The 17,707-nt window shown below is 44.1% G+C and overlaps 1 protein-coding gene across 1 annotated transcript in view; it reads right to left on the bottom strand.

Moving 5' to 3' along the window:
• The window catches only part of LOC149211805 (thylakoid lumenal protein (Mog1/PsbP/DUF1795-like photosystem II reaction center PsbP family protein)), a 240,449-nt gene extending 223,284 nt beyond the window's left edge, over window positions 1-17,165 (bottom strand). The window contains exon 1 of the mRNA XM_089391583.1: window positions 16,501-17,165. Within this exon, the coding sequence (XP_089247709.1) occupies window positions 16,501-16,876 (376 nt within the window). The 5' untranslated portion in view covers window positions 16,877-17,165. The remainder of the gene's footprint in view (window positions 1-16,500) is intronic.
• Window positions 17,166-17,707: the final 542 nt, after the last annotated feature.

Genomic DNA, 17,707 nt, shown 5'->3' with positions numbered 1-17,707 from the left:
GCCTCCTCAAAGATACTCTGCATTCTCTCCTTCCAAACGTTGTAATTTGTATGCCCATCCAACCTATCCTCCACCCTCAATCCCAATGACATCTTGCTGTCCTAAAACTGAAAAATAGCACTGCTGTGGTAAAGATAAACCTGCTGTTTATGAAAAATCAGCTTGCTGGAATTTTCTGAGTGAAAAAATCAGCAGCTGTATTTTTTCTCTTTTGCTGTCCCAAACTGCCCTTCAGCACTCAAGCTCTGATACCATGTAGAATTTTCTGTTTCCCACCCCGGTTTTCAGTTTCACCTTATTTCTCCCATATAGTTAAATGCCCATTCCCATAGCCATACATTTAACAGACTGAAAAAAAAAAAATATTGCTGAAAACACAAATTCTGGAAATTTTTCAGAGTGCTGGAAATTGCAGAAATAAAAAATCAGCAATTAAAACAGCCATAAAAACACATTTAAACTCAGTGATTTTTGGTCAACTTGACCCTGAAAAAACCCCCTACAACTCTTGGGGAAAACCAGTTTGAGAGCTCTTCTTTATTTCTGGAAAATGCCTTTTACAGAGAAAATATTTTTCAGCAAAAAATCAGCAAAAACAGAAATTTTCCAGCAAGCAAACTTATCTGTTTTTTCAGCTAACAGACAGTCTGAAAATGGCTGTACGGACCGTACGGATGTACGGACTGTACGGATGTACGGACCGTACGGACGGCCGTACGGACTTGTACGGACAGACCTCGAAATTCGTGCAGAAAATCGCCTCCTCGATATTCGTGCTGAAAATCAATTTTTTCACTGTTTTGCTCACTAAATCTGCCTTTTTCTGCTTGTTCTTTATGCTGTTCAGATTTGCTGAAATGCTGCCTTGGTGTGTGTGCCAAACTGCTGCCTCTTTCTCCTCCTTGTCCAGAAATCTCCCTTGCTCTCTTGCTCTCCTTCTCCCAATCTGCTCATGAAAGAATGAATGATTTTTTTCTCCTTTTCCTCCCTTAACCCAACCCTAAATGACTTTTGGGTGATCCCTAAATCCAATGGCTGAAATAGATTTAGATCAATGGCTGAGATTAAATGCTCATTTAAATCTCACTTTCTATTTTTTTAATTCACCCCACTTTAATAAAGACCCACTTAGTCATTTATTTCCAAAGTCACTTTTCCTTTCTAATTTTTCATTGACTTTATAAAGTCACTTTAAAATTAGACTTAGTAACTTTATCACTTAAAGTCACTTTCAAATTAGATTTAACTTTATAAAAATTATAAAGTTACTTTAGGAGAAAAATTAAATTCTTTTGGACACTTTTCCCTAGGCCAAAGATCAAAGCCTTAGGGAACCACCTGTCCTCCGGTACCAAATTTCAACAAGAAACCAACATTTAATAAATGTTCTTGGTGTTTCTGCTAGTGGCGCAGTATTTATTACATGTCATGACTCCTCCTCCATCAATGCAACTTCCCAAAATATTGTAGATCTCCTATTGCAATCAATCAAAGATGTTGGTCCTAATAATGTGGTTCAAGTGATCACTGATAATGCAGCAAATTGTAAGGCAACAGGAAAATTTATTGAGCGTACTCATCTACACATCTTTTGCTCTGGGTGCTTGGTGCACACATTGAACCTTTGATGCATGATATTGTGAAGCATAAAGAATGTGGATGGATTAATGAGCTTACAAGAGAGGGAAGCAACTCATTAAATTTATCATTGGGCATACAAGGGTAAACTACTTTTATGGCACTTACTCCAAGTTGCAGTTGCTTAAACTTGCAAAAACAAGATTTGCAAGTTATTACCTCACCTTTAGGTGGCTAGTGAAGGTGAGACAAGTATTAACTAATATGGTGACCTCTGAATCATGGGAGGAAATTAACATTGATAGAGATGGTGCTAATGTAGCCAAGGACACTATTCTTGACATGTACTTTTGGTAACAGATTAAATATGTTTTGCAATTCACCAAACCAATTTATTACATGATCAAGTTTGCAGATTCAGATTGGCCAATAATTGGGCAGGTGTTGAGCCTAGAGATATCACCTTGTACAATTATATTCGTGCGGAGGTGGAAAAATGATGGGATATGCTAAATGTTCCATTGCATGCCTTAGCATTTGTTCTGACACCTAAATACTATCATCCATCACGGCTTTCAACACCAATGCCTGGGGGGGAGCAAGAAAAAACCACACCTAGATCCAGAGGTTCTATCTGGTTATATGAAAACATTCGATAAATTAGTCCCCGATGAGGAGGAGGCTGCCATGGTACATAAACAATTGAGCAACTATATGCTTAGCACTAATCCATTTGGGAGCATGCATGCAATTAAAGATCGAGAGAATTTTTCTTCTCTTGAGTGGTGGAACATGTATGGAGGTGTTACTCCACTTCTACAGACTTTGGCATTGTGGGTGCTATCACAGGTGGTAAACACTCCTACGGAGAGGTGTTGGAGCTCTTATTCTTTCATCCACAGTGTTAAAAGGAATAGGTTAAATTTAGACCGAGCAGAGAGCTTGGTTTATGTTCACTACAACTTGTGATTGTTGTCCCATTACTGTGATGATGCACGTACTAATAAAGACCTTGAGGTTTGGGACTGAAATCCAGAGGAGCCCAATTTGGAGGATGGAGTGATGCGATTAAAGCAATTAGAGGATGATCTTATCCAGGATGATGATGATCGAGTTGAGATGCCACCCCCATCTAGTCCCTTGGTTCCCAGGTTCCATGCTTCAACACCAATAGCAAGGGCTTCATCTTCATCAGTTTCAGTTCGGCAACTTCCAGAGCCACCATCTTCTTCATTGCCACCACGTGGAGGCTCACATATTGTTCATAGTGGAAGGAGGAGAGATTAGTAAATATATTCACCATTTACTACTTTTGTCATAGATTAGATTTGTAGGCTTCTTGTGAATTTGAACTTTTTTGTCTTGCTCTTCCTAGTTCAGTGTGTACTTGAGTCTTGGTGGTGGCCACGTGGCCTATTTTGTAAACATTATTATTTGAATTTTGGACATGACTAATGTTGACAATTGCTCACTTGCTAGATAAGTTACTTGAATGTTTGATGATTTTATCTTCTAAATGTTTTATGTTTTATAATATGCTTAAAATTTTGATGTATATTTGTAATTGCTAAAATCTAAATGGTTGATGCTCGAATAATTAATCATTGATGTACAACAGAATCATGGATGCCATATCTATTTTGATTTATGTAAAAATATGCATGTTTTCATGTCTTCTACAACTAATTTGGTATTTGGGATGTTTTTTTAATATAAATGCAAAAAAATATAAAATATATATATATAGTAGACGCTTCGCTTCCTAGATTTTTGGGAAATGACACTTCCGCGTCCCCGCTTCCAAAAAACATCCCCACTTCGTGCAACTTTGGTACAGACCAAACCCATTCTTACCGCCAAATCCCCCCGCTAATTTGTGTCCAAAAATGTCCAAGGAAAGCAAGCAAAAACACCCAATTACATAATGAAAAGTCATACCTTTGGGATTGTAAGACCCACCTTCAAACATACAATCATAACGAATGGACGAAGGCACATAATGGTTGGCTCAAGTGGCGGAGAACGGTGACACATTGAGCTATCTGGTGGCTGGAAGGGGCTGTTGGATGCTATCTGAGGACAAATCTAGGAGAAAAAATTTCCTATAGGGGTCACCCACTGGTGGTGGGTAACAATGTTTTAATGTGCAAAATAACAACTCTATTGGTGACAAGCCCACCAAATAGCTCAAAAGTACAAAATAAGCCTTCAAAATGAGGACGATATGATAAAATAATGGTGCAAAGGGTCATTGGAAGACCAAGATAAGTCCTCCGTGTGCCTTGATTAAGAGGAGGGCTCTAAAAATGATGACCAAGGGGGTGGCCCCCTGGTTTCCAAGCAAAACATTTGTGGTGCTCCCAAGTGATTTAGGGGCACAATCAAGGTTCTCATGGGTCTCCAACTGGATCAAACATGTCAACGATCCATCAATAAGGGCTAGAATGATGACATAAGCCCTCCCATGTCTCTTCGAATGAGACAGAACCCCATCTGGGCCCTGGATCAGCTACCAAGTGTCAAGTGCAAGTATGTAGCCGGTTGGGCAACATGGTCTGAGCACATCATCATCCCTGTATAGTTGGGGCATGAGCAAGCAATATGTGGTGTTGAAGAAACCCATGGTGTGGCAATCATTTGATGTGGTGGAGGTCCATGGCTCTCAAAGCACACCCCACAAGTGTCATTATGACTCTATAGGGAGACCTAGTCCAAATGGAGACCCACCTACAATCCTGTATAAAATCCAATGCGTCTCCTCACCTTCTAGTACAACAATTCATTAGTGCAATTGAGTAAATAAGCTTGCAAACCAGGGGCACAAGTGAACACTTCATAGTCATGCCCTTCCAAGTGGGCTTTAGAGTGTACAAGTGTCCTCAAGCTCAACAAGAGAGGTTAATAAAGGACCCTATTAGGTGGTTTCAACCTTTAAGAGATTAACAGGTCCAAGGCACATCCGTGACTCTGTCAAATGGCAGGTGCCATGTGGAAAGATGGTGGAATGGAGTGGGGCAACAGGGAAAGCTCTGAGCCACATGCCATGGTACAAGGGTAGCAATAATGAGGGAAGCCCACACATTGGATATATAGATGTAGGAGGGAGCAATCGTGTTACATGAGTTACCACGACCTTTGTTTTTCCACCTTTCTTCACATACCTTTTGCCTTTTATTGCTTTTTCTTCCTTTTAACTGCTCGGGGCTCCAGGGATGAAATCATGATGTGTATGATAAAGCAATGATTAACCCCTTAAGGTTAGGCAGTTCATCACTCACCAAGGGTTGGGACAATCATGGGTTCCTAAAATGATGCAGGGGGCACTCGTAGGAGCCCTAGGAACTAGGGTGATGGCCATAATGATAGGGGGTAGTGTTCATGTTAGCTTTTGCGCATGTGCTAAATTCTTATGTCCCGACCATCTTTAGCATTTTGTGGTACGTCTCCTATTATAAGTGGCCAAATTATGCTTTCTTCTTTTTTTAGCTGCATCAACCTTTGAGGCATCGTTCCTGTTGATTTGGGGTAGCATCGGATGTGCTATAGCCATGAAAATTGGTGGAGAGGCTAAGGCACATGAGATCTCCAATACCCAGAAAGGGTTTGGGCAAATTCTAAACAATTTGAGAGATATTAAAATAATTAATATTTTTAATGGAATCCCTAAGTCTAAACTTAAGGAAAATAAAATATTAATGTGAATTAATATAAAACTATGTTAGAATAGTCCAAAAGTCATGGATCAAGCCAGATCTAATCCTAGTTGTTTATTAGGGGCTTAATCTCAGTCGTTGATTTGTCAACGAGAAAAGTATAAGAGGAGGCTTGAGGGTCACTTGGAGAACACACCGAGTTGATCAAGATTTCGATTTTCTAGGGCAGGGTTTGCTGAGGAAGTCGAAAGAGTGATCAAAGTTGCAGCTGAGGGGCAATGAATACAGAAGCAGAGAGGCAGAGATAGTACCAGGAGGATCAGCGCAGAAGCTGAGAGAGAGGGACGCAGAGCCAGCTAGAGGTTCACGCAGAGCCAGCCAGGGCTCACGCAAAGGCAGCCAGGAGCTGCGCAATGCCTCAAAGAGCCAGCGTGGGTGACACAGGCTCTAAGGGCTGAAGCAGTGCCTCCAGAGGCTAACGCAGGGAGAGCTAGGGTGATGCTGGGCCAGAAAGGGCTGACGCTGGGGTTTTCGAGGGGCAAATTGGAGCTAAGGAGCTGTCGAAGTGTTTATCCGAGGTTTCAACCAGAATATCTGTCTCCGAAAGAGAGATACTACTGCCAAGATTTTTCTCTGTTGGGTGAGGCAGTTTTGGCACCTAGATTGTATTCTGAAACTGCTTAATAATCAAAACCCTCAGATAGTTGCACCGGTTTTTCCGGGGACATTAGTCTAAAAACAACGGTGTCACTTGTGTGCTTGTTTTGTTTCCTTTAGTTGATGATCTGTAATGTGTTGAGCATGTACTTGTATTTATTTTCAGTATTTACATGGTAAATAACTTGTTAATTAATCAGAACAAGTAGGCAGAAATAAATCAGAAAGTACATGAAGGGTTTCTAACAGTTAGACTTAGAAATTCCAACATGGTATCAGAGGGTGGTTGCAGATCACAGGAGAACTGAGGACATCAGCCGAGCAGAGCAACAGCAGCAGAAAACAGTTGTCCCGAGTGACAGAAGTTGTTCCTAGCAGAGTAGCAGCAAGGAAGGGGTGACGCAGTGCCTGCGTCATCAAGTTTGAGCCGGGAAGAGGATCAGCACAGTGGCAGAGAGGAGCATATTCGACTTACATAGTGCTCGATCATCCTTCTCAGTCAGGAAGGATTGACGCTCGTGGCCAAGAGGTGTGAATTTTGCTGCTGTTGGGATTGCGCAGAGCCTAGGAGCTCTAACCTTCAGTTTGCTGGGGTTTAGGAGGCTGTGGGTAAGTTGCAGAGTGGAGTTGGTGGGGTACTGTAGTCAAAATAGTACCTAATAGGGCAAGACCAAGGAGGAGGGAGTTTCTACCGAGGATTTCTAGCCGAGAAATCCGGATCAGTGGTGCAGCTGCACTAACGATCGGAGTGAGGGCATCTCGACATTAGCAGAAGGGTTTCCAGGAGGGAAATAGAGGCTCAGAGGGAGTCACACAAGAACTTTTAGGAGGGAAGTAGAGGAGCAACGAAATGGCTGTGCACGGAGTAAGAGACCAGGACAGACTGGACAAAGCCTCAAACTTCGTAGTCTGGAAGGCCAAAATCCTATCCGTCCTTGACAGAAATCGTGTCAAGCACTTCGCCTTGAAGACGATAGTGGTCCCAGTTGACCTGGCTGATAACGATAGGTACAAGGATGCCATGGCGAGGGCTAAGAGTATCATCCTTAACGGGGTCAAGGACCATATAGTACCTCATATTGCCGAGAAGAACACGCCACAGGAGATGTGGGAGGCCCTGACAAAATTGTATCAGCATACTTCCATGCAGAGGAAGATGCTACTTGAAAATCAGTTGAGGTCATACCAGATGCATAAAGGAGAACAGATCGACACCTTCCTCAGACAATTGAAGGAAATCCGGGATCAATTGACTTCCATAGGGGCCACGTCGGATCCAGAATTGATGGTGAGAACAGCCCTGAATGCAGTCTCAGAAGACTGGGAGGTGTTTGTCCAGAGCATACTGGGCAGGGCGACCCTTCCAGATTGGGAGGAACTATGGGCGTGATCCAGGTGGATATTGGTGGCCACCCGCTAATTCCACTTGGATCCCCTCTAGTGCTTCTTACAGTTTGTTTCAGTTTCCTTAATTATAGCACAGTTTACTATTTTTAGCAGTTTTTCGGGTCCTAAACTTCTGGAGCCGTTTTGAGGCCCAAAACAACGTTTTTTGGGAAATCTACCGCCAGCGATTTTTCTGATAAAAATCGTTTTTCCGTCGTAGTCCTCGGAGAGATCTTTCCAACGGGCTATCATGCACGTCAAACGGAGATAGTACGACCAATTCGCGACCCTGGGAAGTTGATGTACCAACTTACCCAAAAACAGGGCCCACAATTTGGCGTTTCATCTTTTAGGGTTAGGTTTTGGAATGTGAAGGGTTTTCCATTGTTTCTCAACAATAAATAGGCCTCCGAGCCTCATTGTAAGACAGTTCAGAGGCATGTAGCCACCACATCTCTTCTCAGAGATAAGCTACCATCGCCCTAGCTGGTTTATTTCCATTTCTGTTTGTAAGCATATTTCAGTATTTTACAGTAATGAATTGAGGTATTATTTCCGCTGCATATCTGTCTTTATGGTTATCTCTGTATTTTATTGCGTTCCTGTTTAAATCCAGATCAGTGGTATCAGAGCGGTCTGCTTTCCTTCTCTGTTTTTCTTTGCATGTCCCCAACAAGGTCGGGAGATAAGGAGTTGGGGCTTGAACTGGTCGAACCTTTGCAAGACCAGCCTCGCAAATCCCGACGGCCTCCCATGGCGGATGAAAAGAAAGACGAGGGGGCAGGAGATCTTATCAAAATCTTGCTCGAAGAAGCCCTCGAGCGACAAAGGAACGCGATGATGGACAACTTTGCCCAAATCCTTCAGCGGCTACTCTGGAAACGCCACACCATTTAAGGTACAAGTTAATTTTGAAATCTCCATATTCGAGGGTTAGATAGACGCAGATGTCGTCGATAAATGGTTAAATGTGCTAGAGGGTTATTTTTCTGTTCATGATTTTTCCAGTCAGGAAAAGATTATTTTCGCTCTTCTCAAAGCAGCGCCCCACGTCAAGGATTGGTGGGAAACCTACTACGAGCAGAAGGATGAAAATACAGGCTCACTATTTTCAGTCGCACCGACTTGGGATTCATTCCGAGATGCCATCAAGGAGCAGTACTACCCTGTCGGAAGCTATGAGGATCAATACATAAAGTGGACCACGCTACGGCAGGGAAGGGACCAAGACGTACCAGAGTTTACCAATATTTTCCATACCCTTCGCACAAAGTTGGGTATCAAGGATACAGAGCAGCATTTGGTACTCAAATACCGTGGCTGTCTGCACAAGTACATCCAAGAAGAAATAGAATTCTTGAACATCTCCTCGCTCGGCATGGCATACCGATATGCCGTCAAGGTCGAGCAAAAGTTTAAACAGAAGAAGCGAGACTTTGGGTCTGCGAATCTGAAACAAGGGAAAGGTGCCCCCAAACCGCAGAACAAAGGACAAAGCCAAGGCGGGGCGGCCCAAGACAACCCGCCAAAGCTGCAAGCAAAGAACAGTGCCGCGAAGCCGAAAAAGGACACCGGAAAGTGGTGTGAGTTCCATAAGAGCTCCACTCACAACACAAGTGAGTGTCGGGCCAAGCAGTCACTGGTGGTCGAGCTAAAGGTTTCAGAATCAGATGCATGTTCTGACTCTGAGTCAGAACCCGATAAGGGGAATGACAAAGGGAAGCAGATTATCGATGCGGAGCCCAACGCCACCGTTGCCACCACGAAGATCCAGAAGGAGGAACCTGAAGATCCAGAGGAGGAGGAGCATCTCTTCCACTCCCAAATGTGGGTAAAGGGCTCCCCGCTACAGTTCATTGTCGACAGCAGGAGCCAAAAGAACCTCATTTCGGCAGAGGTCGTGAAACGGCTGGGCTTACCGACCACAGCACATCCACAACCATACACCATTGGGTGGCTGCACCAAGGACGGGATCTTCGCGTGAGCCGACAGTGTCGCCTTCCATACAACATCAAGCCCTTCACGGATGAGGTATTGTGTGACATTGCTCCCCTTGAAGTTTGTGATGTGTTATTAGGACAACCATACTTGTGGAAGCGACATGTTGTGTATGAGTCAAGGCCCCGTGTTGTTATTGTTACTTTGGGAAATAAGTTGTACAGGATACCAGAGGTAGCACCGCCTACCGCCATCTCTTTGGTTACTGCAAAACAATGCAGTAAGCTCATTTCCAAAACCGGGAAGTTTGTTTTCCTGATGATACGCCCTCAAGAAAAGAAGAAGACGGTGGCCACGACCTCCAGACAGGGCCCCTCCGCACGACAACTACAGATGGACAAGGTCGTGGAGGAGTATGAGGACATCTTCACCTCCCCCGCAGGGGTTCCTCTGCACTGTCAGGTCAAGCACTCCATTGATCTGACCCCAGGTTCGTCGCTGCCCAATGGACCAATCTATCGGCGCTCTATTCTAGAGAACGATGAAATCAAGAGGCAGATTCAGGAGCTGCTGCAAAAAGGTCACATCCGTCCGAGTTCATCGCCCTGTGGGAGCCCGATCGTGCTGGTACAAAAGAAGGATGGGACTTGGAGACTCTGTATTGACTACCGGGCGCTGAACAAGATCACTGTTCGTAATAGGTACCCAATCCCACGGATTGATGACCTCCTGGACCAACTAAAGGGGGCAAAATATTTCAGCAAGATCGATTTGAAGTCAGGATATCACCAGGTACCAATCGAACCCTCCGATGTGTGGAAGACTGCCTTCAAAGCCAAGGAGGGCCTTTTCGAATGGTTGGTTATGCCTTTCGGATTGACGAATGCTCCTGCAACCTTCATGAGGCTAATGGACGACATCTTGCGGCCATTCACCAACTCATTTGTAGTGGTATACTTGGATGACATCTTGATCTTTAGCAAGACTTGGGAAGAGCACCTCCACAACATCCGACAAGTTCTCGAAACACTGCGACAACACAAGTTATGTGCCAATTTGGAGAAATGCACTTTTGGCATGACCCAGGTTCAGTATCTGGGATACATTATTGATGAACGGGGGGTGCATGTGGATCCAGCCAAGATCCAAGTCATTCGGGATTGGCCATCTCCAACCACTCTGACAGAGCTTCGCAGCTTTCTAGGCCTTAACAACTTCTACCGCAGGTTCGTGTTGGGATTTTCTCATATCACTTGGCCCTTGAGTCAGGTCACCAAGGGAGGAGCGAAAGCAAAAAAAATTTGGTCTAAATCTCAACAGAAGGCATTCACAGAGTTGAAAGATCGACTCTGCACAGCACCAGTTTTTGCATTACCAGACTTGCAACAACCATTTGAGGTCGAGACAGATGCCTCTGACTATGCTATTGGGGCAGTCCTTACTCAACACGGGCATCCAGTGGCATATCACAGTGAGACACTTTCAGACACAGTCCAGAAGTATCCCACTTATGACAAAAAGATGTATTCCATTGTGCAGGCCTGCCGACAATGGAAGCATTACATTTTGGGGAAGGAAACGGTCATCCACACAGACCACCGACCCCTGCAGTTCATACAGACCCAAGGGAAATTGCAGAATGATCGCCATCAGAAGTGGTCCACATACCTGCAACAGTTCCATTTGAATATCAAGTATAAGAAGGGCAGCACCAATAATGTTGCAGATTGCCTCAGTCGACCACCGATCATGGCGCTAACCACCGTGCTCAACTCTTGTGGGCACGAGACTTCTGATTGGCCACTGCTCTACAAAAGCGACCTGAAATTCGGCCACACATACCAGACACTCTTGGAGGGTCAGCATGTTCCAGATTTTCACCTCCAAGACGACCTGTTATGCCACCTGGGTCACCTTTGTGTTCCTTCAAGCGAGCGTGCCAAGATGATCTGGGAAGCACACTACAGTCGGGCCGTTGGGCATTTTGGGGTCGAAAAAACCGTGGCAGTACTGCAGAAATATTTCTATTGGCCGAATCTTCGACAAGATGTCGGGAAGTACATCAGATCATGCACTGCTTGCGCCATTGCCAAACCGACCATCAAGAAGCAAGGCCTCTATACCCCGCTGCCTACCCCTGGTCGACCTTGGGAATCCATCTCCATGGATTACATGTCAGGCCTCCTGCTAAACTCTTCTTTGAACGAGTATGGGTACACTTTGGGATCCCACAGTCTATCATTTCAGATCGGGACAGCAGGTTCCTCAGTACATTTTGGTCTAGCCTCTAGTCGATGCTGGACACCAAACTCACTAAGTCCACAGCTTTCCATCCTCAAACTGATGGCCAGACTGAGGTCGTCAACAGGATGATCGTACACATTCTGCGCATGTACAACTCAAAGCATCCACGCACATGGGACGAGAGCCTCCCCTATGTTCAGCATAGCTACAACCGGGCTCTCCACAGCTCGACTGGCCACAGCCCTTTCCAGGTGGGATTGGGATTCCAGCCACTATGTCCCATCGATGTGGCCATGCCATTTGCAGCTACTCACGCAGATTTTGCTCATGTCCAGTCCGAAACAGATAAGGCAAACAGCTTCATTGAGCACATCCAACATATTCGCCAGCAGGTCCATGACATTCTGGACAAATCAAATGCCAAGTACAAGCAGCGACATGATCAACATCGGGTGCCACACAAGTTTCAAGTGGGCGACAAAGTCTGGTTGCATTTGCAAAAGGAACGCCTTACCGGAGCCTATCGGAAACTCAGACCACTTCGATATGGACCTTACACCATTACCAAGGTTGTGGGAGACAATGCATTTTAGCTCAGCATTCCCCCATTCCTTGGCCTGCACCCGGTGTTCAATGTCGACCGCCTTCGGCCATACTTTCCACCATTACTAGACACGTCCGACATTGCAGAACAACTCACACCCACAGAGTTAAATCCAGCTTGCATGGAACAAGTTGCAACTGATCGGATCATGGACACAGATCAAGCACACTCGCCAGCAGAATATCCAACTGCATCGAGTTGTCAAAGCAGGACAACTCCTTCACCAGGGCAAGTGGCTCACCAGGGACCAAGTGCAGCAGAAGTTCCCTCATCTCATGGAGGAACTCAACGCAATGGGGACCATTGCTTCCTAAGGGGGAAGGAATGATCCAGGTGGATATTGGTGGCCACCCGCTAATTCCACTTGGATCCCCTCTAGTGCTTCTTACAGTTTGTTTCAGTTTCCTTAATTATAGCACAGTTTACTATTTTTAGCAGTTTTTCGGGTTCTAAACTTCCGGAGCCGTTTTGAGGCCCAAAACGACGTTTTTTGGGAAATCTACCGCCAGCGATTTTTCTAATAAAAATTGTCTTTTCCGTCGTAGTCCTCGGAGAGATCTTTCCAACGGGCTATCATGCACGTCAAACGGAGATAGTACGACCAATTCGCGACCCCGGGAAGTTGATGTACCAACTTACCCAAAAACGGGGCCCACAATTTGGCGTTTCATCTTCTAGGGTTAGGTTTTGGAATGTGAAGGGTTTTCCATTGTTTCTCAACAATAAATAGGCCTCCGAGCCTCATTGTAAGACAGTTCAGAGGCATGTAGCCACCACATCTCTTCTCAGAGATAAGCTACCATCGCCCTAGCTGGTTTATTTCCATTTCTGTTTGTAAGCATATTTCAGTATTTTACAGTAATGAATTGAGGTATTATTTCCGCTGCATATCTGTCTTTATGGTTATCTCTGTATTTTATTGCGTTCCTGTTTAAATCCGGATCAGGGCGGCTCTTCACCAAGAATAGATCAGGAGGGTGACCAAGGCAGGAAGCAGCGGCAAGGGGATCAGAATGAATAAGGAGGAGGAGTTGGATGTTGCCCTAGCATCTGAGGGAAAGCAAGAAAAGCAGAAGAAGAAGGACCTCTCCAAGGTCAAATTCTTCCACTATGGGGAGCCGGATCATTATGCGACCTAGTGTCCGAGGAAGAAGAGCAAGGGAGAGGGAGTTATAGTACGGATGCAGCAGTGGCAGTGGTAGGGCCATGGGTAGCAGTACGAGATGCAGCAGTGTAGATGATGGGCAGCAGGCCCAGCATCAGCACAAGGACCGATGCCGGATGATCAGGGTGATGCTTAGTGAGGAGTATTGCTAGAGCACAGACCTCACTAAGAGGGAGTGTTGATTTGGGGTAGCATCGGATGTGCTCTAGCCACAAAAATTGGCAGAGAGGCTAAGGCACATGAGATCTTCAATACCCAGAAAGGGTTTGGGCAGATTCTAAACAGTTTGAGAGATATTAAAATAATTAATATTTAGTCCCTAAGTCTAAACTTAGGGAAAATAAAATATTAATGTGAATTAATATAAAACTGTGTTAGAATGGTCCAAAAGTCATGGATCAAGCCAGATCTAATCCTAGTCGTTGATTAGGGACTTAATCTCGGCCGTTGATTTGTCAACGAGAAAAGTATAAGAGAAAGCTTGAGGGTCACTCGGAGAACACACTGAGTTGATCAAGATTTCGATTTTCTAGGGCAGGGTTTGCTGAGGAAGTCGAAAGAGTGATTAGAGTTGCAGCTGAGGGGCAGTGAATACAAAAGCAGAGAGGCAGAGATAGTACTAGGAGGATCAGCGCAGAAGCCAGGAGAGAGGGACGCAGAGCCAGCCAGAGGTTCACGCAGAGCCAGCTAGGGCTCACGCAAAGGCAGCTAGGAGTTGTGCAGTGCCTCAAAGAGCCAGCGTGGGTGACGCAGAGATTCTAAGGGGTGATGCAGTGCCTCCAGAGGCTAACGCAGGGAGAGCTAGGGTGACGTTGGGCCAAAAAGGGCTGACGCAGTCCTTAGAGGCTGACGTTGGGGTTTTCGAGGGGCAGATTGGCGGTGAGGAGCTGTCGGAGTGTTTATCCAGGGTTTCAACCGAAATATCTGTCTCCGAAAGAGAGATACTACAGCCGAGATTTTTCTCTATTGGGTGAGCTGGTTTTGGCACCCAAATTGTATTCTGAAACTGCTTAATAATTAAAACCCTCAGATAGTTGCACCGGTTTTCCTGCGTTGGGTTTTTCCAGGGACATTAGTCCAAAAACAACAGTGTCACTTGTGTGCTTGTTTTGTTTCCTTCAGTTGAGGATCTGTAATGTGTTGAGCATGTACTTGTATTTATTTTCAGTATTTACATGGTAAATAACTTGTTAATTAATCAGAACAAGCAGGCAAAAATAAATCAAAAAGTACATGAAAGGTTTCTAACAGTTAGACTTAAAAATTCCAACAGTGCCAAGCCCAACCCAAAGTGTGGACAAGGGGAGGGGGAGGCTAACTCCTTGTTGACCCAATGGACAAATGTAAACCGGGATGCGAAAATTATGAAAAGGAGTTATAATGAGTAGAGGGGAATGATATATATGGTGCCAGGAAGCGGGACCACGCAACCAAAATCAGGGTTTCCCATGTAGTGCCACTCCTAAAGCTAGTAGCCAATAGAGGAGATCTCATGGGGCTAGGATACATGATTAACCACCAAGTTGGGACCAGGGAACAAGAGTACAAACCAAGCCCATTCTTTCTGCCAAATCCCCCCACTAATCCATGTTCAGATGTGTCCACAGAAAGCAAGCATAAACACCCAATTACATTATGAAAAGCCATATCTTAGGGGTTGGAAGGCCCACTTTGAAACATATGATCATAACAAATGGGCAAGAGCACATAATAGCTGGCTCAGGTGGCGAAGAATGGTGGCACATCAAGCTATCTGTTGGCTGCCGGCTGAAAACAAATCTAGGAGAACAATACTCCTATAGGGGTCACCCACTGGTGGTGGGTAACAACCCCACTTAGGTACTTTATATTACATTGACTATCCATCCTAGGTACATTACATGAGTCAACTCCATTCCAAGTTTGATACTGCTCTTTGAGAAAACCAAGTTGAGTCAGCTCCATTCCATGCATGACTTGGCTCCGAGTCATACTCATGAGTCTCATACTCTTGAGTCAAATGCAAGTCGGAAAGACTTGGTGCATCTGAATCAGGTGCCTGAAATGCAAGTCAGAATGACTTGGTGCATCTGAAGTAGGTGTCTGAAGAGTCAGGCTTGATCGTTTGTCTATAAAAAGACAAAGACAAGGAAAGTGCTCATTTTGTTTGTTTTTCTAACCCAATTTTACAACAGACAACCAACAGACCCGTCATTTATCCAATATCCATGGCATTCTGTAATGTGTAATATTTTCCGCGTATTTTGACATGGGCTATTATTGAAAATTCACATGACATGGATTAATGTGACTAAGCTCTTGTCTCTGTTCTTTCAGGAAACTGAGTCGGGTCAGTGCCATCAAGAATCTGACCCGACCCCGAGTCATACTCGGGGGTCTTGGACTCTTAAGTCAAGTGCAAATCATATTGACTTGGCAAGTCTGATGAGTCTCAGGAATTAGACTCGATCTTTTGTCTACAAGAGGCCAAAGCATGCTCATTACGCTTGTTTTTCTGACACAAATTGCTTTTCTTGAGGCTTCCACATATCATGATGTAACAAGCGTGACATAGTCAGCGTACAGTATTCAACGCAGAGATCCCACTTGATTAAAGCCACTCTTTAAATGCCTCGATTGGCAGACGAGTCGTCGGCTCTAGGGCTAGGAACTCTGTCTATCGACATACCCAACCTTGGCAACCCCGCCTCAATGACGAGGCAAGTTATACCACACTCCTGGGGAGAATTAAACCTGGTCAGAGGAATATCACCACCCTCACTTGCCCAACCAGTGAAGCCCTTGGTGGTTTTTCCGATCAATTTCACAACAGACAACCAACAGACCTGTCAACTCTCCAGCATCCATTGCATTTTGTAGTTTGAAATGAGTTATTATTGAAAATTTGGACTGTATGGACATCGACTTTTGGTATGAAAAAATACATTTTTCTCCATGACATTTAGTGCATTTTTGTTAATTTCCTGTGTCAATTCCTAAGTATTTCCCATTTGAGTCAACTCCTACTATTCGGCCTGGCCATTTCATCATCCAAGACCAGTCTGGTGATCTCTCACATACATATACACAAAATTCCCCCAAAAATCATGACAACTCTGCTCGCCAAGAAATATAAATAAATAAATGAAAATGAATTATAACTTAAAAAATAAATATCAATGCATTAAAATTCAGGAAAAAATTCCCAAACTGATTACCACCCTCCTTTATAGTGATGTCTTTCTATGTCTATGCACACACAGAAGGAGAACTGGGATTGAATTTAAAGTCTTACCATTTTCATCTGGTGGAGAAATGCCTGGAACCCTTCCTGCCAACTGTAACTGTTTGACTGCCATTGCCTTCTCAGGAGAGCCCACCAGAGCAGCAAACAGAGAGGAGCCCAAAAGAACTGTCAATCTTCTACTAATCCCAAATGTATCCCTTCCATTATCCTCTAAAATCAAATCGGTGTCCTGTATCATACATTGTCTGCAACTTTTTTCTGCTTTTAATGATGTTTTAACAAGGAAGGCAGGTCTGAACCCGAGGCCAATAATTGGGTTCTTACATAGAATAAACTGGTGGGTTGTGTGTGTTATTTGACTGTCCAATGCTGTTTTTCCTCTGAAGAACGTGCCTTCAAATTTGAAGGCTGGAAGAACAAACATGCTGGAACGATTAATTAATGGCTCAAGCAATGAAAGAACTAGAATCGCATTTAGTATTTTCAAGATTTTGAGAATTCTAATCGTCCAGACAAATTTCACGGATTTGTCCCACTAAATAGGTACAGTGGGTGGCATGCATTTTGAATAGGTGGAGAAAATTATGGGTGAAGACTAATCAGCATTCGGATAAGGGCATGCGGAGTATCCCTGTAAACATTCAATAGAGATTATAGTTCTTGACCTTACACGTGGCATGTAACGCTCTTCCTCTATTTAAACGTCAAGTTCTAGAAAAGTCGCAGGTAAAGACCTGAACATTACTGTATAAGGAAGTACGGTGGACACGTTCCCTCGAAATAGATGTGTTAAAACAAAATAATTGATGGGCATCGACTTTTCTACCACTGTATGTTGTGGAAAATCCTATTTCCACTGCTATAGGATCATTAATGCGCTCTTACATGCGCGGGAGATAGACGTTTATAACTAAATAATAAAAATAAAAACGGCGCGTTACCCTGCGTGTGTTATAAAAGTCTATCTCCCGCGCATGTAAGAGTGCATTAATGATCCTATAGTGGTGGAAATAGGATTTTCCGTATGTTGTTGTATTTCGAAACTCTGCGCAACATGTAGGGATGGAATCCCAAATTATTGATGCTAAGTCGCATATTTTAAGTACGAAACCCAAATTATTGATGCTAAGTCGTAGATTTTAAGTAGGTTTAATTTAGTTTAAAGGAGGTAGAGTAGAATAGATAGAGATAGAGATAGAGTTAGAGTGTTGCACGTAGAATAGATAGGGATAGATTGCATTGCTCAGGTATAAAA

The sequence above is a fragment of the Pinus tabuliformis genome, chromosome 1_1, assembly GCF_031772625.1.
Source record: "Pinus tabuliformis cultivar Carrire ecotype Pingquan chromosome 1_1, CPIR1, whole genome shotgun sequence".
NCBI lineage: Eukaryota > Viridiplantae > Streptophyta > Pinopsida > Pinales > Pinaceae > Pinus > Pinus tabuliformis.
The sequence above is the reverse complement of the archived record's forward strand: the minus strand, read 5'-3'. Positions and strand labels throughout refer to the sequence as shown.